Source organism: Populus alba, chromosome 10, assembly GCF_005239225.2.
Source record: "Populus alba chromosome 10, ASM523922v2, whole genome shotgun sequence".
Lineage (NCBI taxonomy): Eukaryota > Viridiplantae > Streptophyta > Magnoliopsida > Malpighiales > Salicaceae > Populus > Populus alba.
This window is the reverse complement of record NC_133293.1, coordinates 13,541,161-13,549,084: the sequence shown is the minus strand read 5'-3', so window position 1 is coordinate 13,549,084 and position 7,924 is coordinate 13,541,161. Positions and strand designations below refer to the sequence as shown.

Sequence of the window (7,924 nt, the reverse complement as noted above, 5' to 3'; positions counted from 1 at the left end):
ATGAGTTCTGCAAAGTATCACTACGGACAAAGTAACATCAATGGTCAACGTCCATCTCCATTGAAGATCAACAAAGAATCCCATCTCATTCGCAAATCTTCTTCTTCATCATCAGCTAATTCTACGTCGAATTCTTCATCATCGGTATCTATAATAGATCCTCCTGTTTTTGGAGAAAAACAGGAGCAGCAGCAGCAGCAGCAGCAAAAGAACCAACCGGTTATTATCTATACACATTCACCCAAGGTAATCCATACGCAAGCCAAGGACTTTATGGCCTTGGTACAAAAACTCACGGGACTTTCGCGGTCTAATAATCAAGAAATGGCAACCCTTGCACAGCAAGGGCAAGATCATCAAGGTGTTGTGAGTAAGGGTTTAAAAGCGGGGAAAGGTAACTGTAACGAAAGAAAGCATGTTGGTCATGGTGATAATCACTCATCTTCAATTTCAACAGAAGAGAATTGTCATGGCGCTGCTACTGCTGCTGATATTGTTGTTTCACCATTTCTTAAGCCACCAAATGCTCCTCACTTCGCTGATGTTCCTCTTTTTACCCCAACTTCTTCCGATTTCTTTTTCTCACCCAGGCCAGTATTTAGATGTCCTGATTCAGTTTTTGCATCGCCGAAGATGGGAAATCCGATATCTCCATCTGTTCTGGAGTTCTTTAAGGGCCTACCTGAATATTGACAGAATAGAGTGGCAATATGGGAATTAGAGGTTTGAAGTTTTTCTGGTTCTTGGTAAACGATCAATGGTGTATTTGTTCATAAATGAGGTCGATCCTTTCTTTTTTCCTTTTTGTTGGGTAGTCCGTAGTCCGTACTCAGTGTTTTCGTATTTGCAAAATTAGGGAGATCTTTCAGCTAGAGATTATCAAGTGTGAACTACCATGTTGAATAATTCATTTAATTCATTCTTTGGCCATCGAATCTCCAAGGGAAGTTTGATATCTCTTCCGGTGAAAATGGCATTATAGGGGATTTTACGACATTTCATACAGTGAATTCTTTTGACATTCTTTCAATCTGTTTTGTCATTCTTAAAAGTATTATTTGAAATAAATTTAATAGTACTGTAGCTCTTCAGGGTCCACCAAGTTAATAACTCATCACTATACTTGTCTAGCTGTGGATAGAAATTGATTGCAGAGTTAGGTTGTTCGTATTTATTCAACTAAAATTTGTGGACTAAAATGCGGATCTGAAAGCACATCAAAGAATATCTATATACATCGTAGTCCAACGCAGCAAATGTGTATACCCTTAATTAGCTCTTTCCCTACTCGCATATGGATAGTTCCAGCCTCAAGCCGAGAGAACCAGCTTGCAAGCCCTCGAAGGTCATGTTCCATTTCTGAAAAAGAATCCAGCAAATTGATATTAGGTCTTGATTTCTACCTTAATTATAATTCCCACCGTAACCAGTGATAAATCTTTGTAACACATCCCAAGTTCGTCGACACTGATTTCAGAGTCTTATTTAATCCAAAATATGCAAGCAAGAACAAATCAGGTTTTGGTTGATGAGAAAAGAAAATGAGTGCAAAATTTGCTGCCAGGAAGAAGCTATAGCACTGCCTCCATATTTGTTACGGTTAGGTATAGGCAAAGAGGATGATGCCCTTGAAACAAAGAATGGAGTAAGCCCATGATACTATGAGAGACTGCTACCCTTTCCCTGCAAATTTATTGAGAATGAACCCAGTATCTCAGCTTGTAGGACAAACAGTCGTTTATTTATTGAGATGTTGCTTCATGGACGTTGGGCCTGTGGTTCATGAAAATACCTCCGAGCCCAAACTGCTTTGACAAACCAGCTTTGATGGGCTTCGTTCTGATGTTTGATTTCCTTCCTACTTTAGACCTGATTGTTTATACAGTCTTGTTATTATTTTTTTAATTATTATTTTGAAGTGTTAATATCAAAAAAAAAATTTAATAAATTAAAAACATATTATTTTTATGTATTTAAAATCAAAAAAATATTTTAAAAAATAATTATTACCACAATACTAATTATTAATAATTTTTTAAAAAAATAATTACTATTATAATACTAAACACTATCATTTTTAGTTGGGACATTAACAACAAGGTCAAGCCCAGCCCAAACCAGTTAACCATTTTGAATTTAATTACTAGTGCCATATCATCAACGGTTCATGTGCGATGAACCATTCCTATCTTTTTGAAATTTGTTTAGAGATTATTTGATATTGCGTGTATTATTTTTTTAAAGTATTTTTTAAAAAATATATTAAAAAATATATTTTTAATTTTTACATTAGTATATCAAAAATAATTTAAAAACATAAAAAATAAAATAAAATAATTTAATTTTTTACAAAAACACAAAAATAAACAGAGCCTAGTATAATAAAACTCATGTATCGAATATCAATTAGAAAAAATGAATATAATCAAGTTGCAAAATTATAGTAACGATGGATGCAACGCATCTCCCACAAAAAATTCAAATACTTCTGTTGAAGTTCATAAATCTTTAAAATGTTCCTTTTTAATAGGTTACGCATCTCCCTCCAAAAAATAATTCATGTAAAGCTGGAAATATTCCACGTTATTGGAGCATGCTTCCGAATGGAAAAAAATCACGAAAAAGTGTGATATATGGATAGAATCAGCCATCTAAAAGGTTTGAAATAAAAGCTACTTGGAATTTGGAAAAGCACTCTAACAAACAGAACCATACTAAACTTCCTCGGGACATCTAAATATTTCCTCCTACAGAGAATACATTCTAATGATGAGACAACATTAGCATCTTTAAGCTCCCTACTTGTGTATGAAAAGAATTCATCATATATATATATATATATATTATATATATATATATATATATAACATTTGTAATAATCAATCCCAAATTGACTGGAAAAACTGAACAAAGGAATAACATCTAAATAAGACTTTGGGCTTTCCGGACAGGTTCATCTAGTTAGGTTTAAAAAAAAAAATAGAAACGAACTTCTAAATCAAGTTCTTTAAATTAAAATAAAAAACTTAATTATCTTTAAATAAGATAAATCTAAACTTTAAATTTGAGAAAAAGAAAAAAAATTAAAAAGAAAAGAAAATCACTAAAATGAGATGATGAAGAGTGAATATATGTGTGTGTGTGTGTTGAATTCTTTTTTCTCCCCGTTTTTATAGCAGATCCTAGAAGATAAAAAGTTAAAAAATAAATTATAATAATGATCAAAATTAATTTCTATAATTTTTGACTTTTGATTATTTACAATAAATTAAAATTTAAATCTCGATATAATAGCTATAAATATACAATCTTTTAAACTAAAAAAGTGTTTAGATTAGTAACAAAAGCTTATGGAAAAGATTGTGGACTAGTCCCATGTCTAAATTTCAGTTGATAAAAAAAAATATTTTACAAGTTAAAATATTATTTTCCAATAAATTTAATCAGAGTCAGATCCAATCTAAAACTCAAGTTAATATATGTGTGTTTAAACTTAAAATTTACTTTAATATTTTTTTTAAAAAGCTTTGGTGTCTTTTATATTTTATTTTAACTTTCTAACTTTTAATTTTATAAACATTAAAAAAATTTTGTTTTTTTTTACATGAAAATTTTTTTTTTTAAAAGAGTTTTTGAATTTCATCAAAATATAATAATTAAGGGTTATTTAAGATTAATTTTCTATCCATCAATAATTTGCATAGAATATGTTAATATTGCATGTTAAATAACTTATGTTAGGGATTAAAATCCAATAAAATTTTAATAAAAAAGTTAATGAGTTCCACTTTTAATCTGCTCTAAAACATGTCCATTAACCATGTTTTGATAGATTTTCCAACAATGCCCATCCACAATCTAAATTGATCCAAAAAAAAACAAAAAAGAGTTTCTTGTTGTAGGCATTGATTGTTTGCTGAAATGTGTTTTCCAATTCTTGAATTTTTTATGCTCAGCTATACCGTGTAATACTGATCAACATAATTCAGTTTTCGGGCAAAAGAAAACGCAAGTTTTAGGTGAAGAAAAATGCTTTCCAATTTAAAAGATTGAAAAAAAAATTCCATGAAGAATAAAAAAATTAAAGTGATATAATACTTTATTATTCTCCAAACAATTAATAGAGATTTATTTAAAATTAGGGTACTATGTCTACAATATTATATTTAAAATATTTATATTATAAGTATAGTTTAATTTTATAAATTAAACTATATATAAATATATGATATAATAAAATAAACTATATATAGCCTCATCCTTTTCTTATACGTGATCAAGTAGTTAAATTTAATGTTTTTTTTTTCTTTTGAATAGCATAATTAAACATCAAAAGGTGTTTTTTAATATATATTTGATGGCAATATCAAATAGAAAAAATAATTTATTTAACAGGAATGTTATATATCAAAGTCATATAATTGACATAATTGCGAGGTGTCAATTTTATCCTACTCATTGCCCCAACCATCTTATTAATTAGGTGCAACAACTGAACTTATTTGCTCCAGAGGAGCATCTCTTTTTTCCTGAGATAGGGTTCTCTAATCTCTAATAATATGGGTAGAGCCCATTAAGTGCAGTGCTACAATGAAAGCATCCTTATCTGATATATCACTTGGCGAGATTCCGCCAAGCCCCCACCCCACCACTGCCTGGATTATTATTATTATTGTTGTTATTTATGGTGAGAATAACCATTTCCTTAATTATCATCTCTCAAACTTGAAAACCAAGGCTGATACCAACTAAAAAATCAAAACTTTATGATGTCTGATGGACGGTGTACCCAGTACCATTAAGTATAATGTAGTGGCAGTGGACCCAACTGAAATGTGACGAGAGAGAACTCCAACTTCTTGAAAAAGTACATTCTATTTAATTGAAACATAACTATAATAAAAAATAAATAAATAAACAGCTTAGCTTTCTTAATGTCTAAATGCAGAAAGATTGGACAAATGACATAGTTTGAGTGTTATAGTGACCAGACCTGCACCAAATCTGTCCCCGATAATGATCTTTTTAAAGAAATTGATATTTACTATTATCCCTTTTGATTCATGTGTTTAAAGGTTATTTATCAGTGTGATTATGATTATTTTTTAAATAATTTTTTATACTAAAATATATGTTAATGATATTTTTTTATTTTTTAAAAGTTATTTTTTATATCAGTATATCAAAATAATTTTAAAAATATAAAAATATATTAATTTAAAATTAATAAATAAATAAATATTTTTAAAAATACAAAAATAAATACTTTCAAAACTTGAGATCCATGGATATTAGACAGAACAAGAACAATTTACAGCCAATCAATCGCCAATGGAATTCAAGAAATCCCTTTGAAGACTTGAGCTCGGGGCCTTTTCCCAACTGGTCCTTCAGGCTACAATTAATACATGCAAAAGTAACAGGTTAATTGTTAAGCAAGCATTGCGCTGTGGAAAAGGAAAAATTGACAAACTGACACGCAAGGGAAACCAGCGATGCACCATCCAGCTTCCTAGCAACCGCCCGCAGACAGGTCACAGGGCTATTGATTTGGACCACATTGATTTTTTGTTTATCGTCAAGGCTCCATGCGAGCGAGTGTCTTTAATTTCAGTAGTGGACGGCTTTGACATTGTGTGAAGAGAGTTTGTTTCTGTTTCCAAGTCATCCCTGCATGTGATCAATTAAAATCAGCTGCTTAAACGGGAGCCATCTTTTTGGTGTGTGCTAGAAGGTGCTTGAGCTTATCAAGGATACCGGGATGCGAGGGGGGAAATCCAAAGATCAATTGGAAATTGAATGCTCTATAAATAAAGGAATTCCTAAACTTTGAACAAACTAACATAAAATTCCAAAATCACTAAATCAAATCTCTTTTTCTTGAGTTACTTGTACTGGAGTTCCTTTTCTTTTTAGCAGAGTTAAATTTGTTTTGGTAAACTAACACCATGAAAAAGATATTTGGGGATAAAGTATCATTTCACGAGTATAAAATGGAAACTGCGACATGCAAGTCACATGAATTGTGTTTTGATGTTGGAAAGTAGTTATGAATTGTACAGATTGTGAATTTTTGAGGGATGGAGTTAATAACATAAGAAAATATTTCAAGATGAGTCTAGTGGTTAATATGTAAATAATATTTGTAACTCGCGCATCTTAATTGGTATTTGTGACTTTTAAGTCACAAATAAAAAATATAATTATTGACTGGATTAGGTATGATAGATTTCTAAATATTTTTTTATTAGTGTTATTTTACTATTTTTTTTAATTGTGCCACGTTAATTAAAAAAAAAGGAAACCAACTCAATAGTTGAGTTCCCAATAAAGCACTCTTTCATTCATCAGAAACGGTAGTCTCTCGCTCTCCCTCTGTTTTTTATTCTTCTAATGGAACAGACCCTGATTACTTGATCAATAATAGAGTCCATCTGGAAAAGTTAGCACAGTCTATTTCTTTCCTTGTCACTCGGTGCAATTATTATCACAAGAAAGCATCAACAACCAAAATTGCATTATTGAATCGCAAGCTAAGCAAACAAATTAAAATATAAGAAAAATCAACGAAAACAAATTATGTGGCACCCAGATTGAACCTTTTTTCATTTTTTAATTGACAGTTAAATAAATATATTTACAGAATGCAGAATCACATTATTTGACCACTGCCATTTTCTAGAAATACAGGTGAATTCTTATAACAGCGTTGTCAAACAGACTTTTCACATTCATCGTCAACAATAACGGCGTCAGCATCCCACCAGGTATCCACATCAGACTCCGTCACATTGACTAACGGCGAACTGACTTTTCTTATATCACCCACCGTTAACTCACCAGTGACATCATCTCTGACATAAACCTTCTTCACGCCACCGCCACCGCTGACACCGACAATCTTCCCCAGTAGGGGTCTCAACTCCGCAAAAACCTCCGGCATCCGAAACCCAACACGGCTGTCCCATAAATTCAAGGATGAATGACCTGATAGATTTGTCTCTGAGGAGACAACCACTGAAGGAGACGAGGAAACAGCAGTGAAACTATCACATTTGCTGCCAAAAATGGAACATATGTTTTGCTCCTTATTTATGTCATAGAAAGAAACGACCGCACTCCTTGAATCGCTGCCGTTGTTAAGGTTGAAACCTAGGCCTAATCCTAAATTATCCCAGAGCTTTACCACGTTTCTCTCATTTGTGAAATCAGACAACGAAAAAAAGTCTCCAAAGCTGCTGTTTCGTCGTCTCCGGAGCCTAAAATTACCGTTTTGCCATTGATCATCAATGTAACGATTGCCAGAACCTTTAACACAGAAATCTTGATCATGATCATTAATGGACCACCAGCTTCGTGAAGTTGATGGGGGCTCTTCTTCCTGCTCTTCATCTGATAAGGATATTGACGATGAGCAGGATAAGTCGGTTTCGCTTTCGTAATCGCCGTCTTCTTGACTGGTAATAAGAGATGGTGAGGAGATGAAAGGGTGGTTTTTGAATCGGATGACCAGAATCTTGATTCTGTTAATTATGGCTGTGAAAGAGGCGACTAGGGCAAGAAGGAGAGCGCCCCATTTCCAAAAACTGTAAGCTTGGTGAATTTTTTCGACTCCGGATAGAGCAAAAATCTGGGAAAGAAATGATGGGTTTTGCAGAGAAGATATGCCAGTCTCGAAATCGTTTATTCTGTTGATCACTGGGATCTCCATGCCTAGCTAGCGAGCAACAAATATGTGCAAACACAAGAGTCTGATCTCTAGCAATCCTTCTAAAAAATAATGCAGAAGAAGGAGACTCTTGACTAGAACTTTGTGATGCAAAAAAGTTAGAGAAAGATGAGATGTGAAGTGGAGGAGGTTTGCTTAAGGCCAAAGGATTGGGTTTTTAAAGGCAAAGGAGGTGGACGGGTGCGGATAATAAAA

General features: G+C 32.5%; 2 protein-coding genes across 2 annotated transcripts; one reads left to right on the top strand and one right to left on the bottom strand.

The window, feature by feature from the left end:
- On the top strand, nucleotides 1-693 carry LOC118045850 (VQ motif-containing protein 8, chloroplastic). The gene has a single exon (XM_035054583.1). The coding sequence runs from the start codon at nucleotides 1-3 to the stop codon at nucleotides 691-693; it is 693 nt and encodes a 230-aa protein (XP_034910474.1).
- Nucleotides 694-6,593: 5,900 nt separating this feature from the next.
- Nucleotides 6,594-7,924, bottom strand: LOC118045554 (uncharacterized). The gene has a single exon (XM_035054221.2). It carries the CDS (start codon nucleotides 7,709-7,711, stop codon nucleotides 6,713-6,715), a length of 999 nt encoding a protein of 332 aa, XP_034910112.1. The 5' UTR covers nucleotides 7,712-7,924; the 3' UTR covers nucleotides 6,594-6,712.

Excerpts from the sequence above, each read along its gene's own strand:
- LOC118045554 (XM_035054221.2), bottom strand. The coding sequence starts at position 7,711 with ATGGAGATCCCAGTGATCAACAGAATAAACGATTTCGAGACTGGCATA.
- LOC118045850 (XM_035054583.1), top strand. The coding sequence starts at position 1 with ATGAGTTCTGCAAAGTATCACTACGGACAAAGTAACATCAATGGTCAA.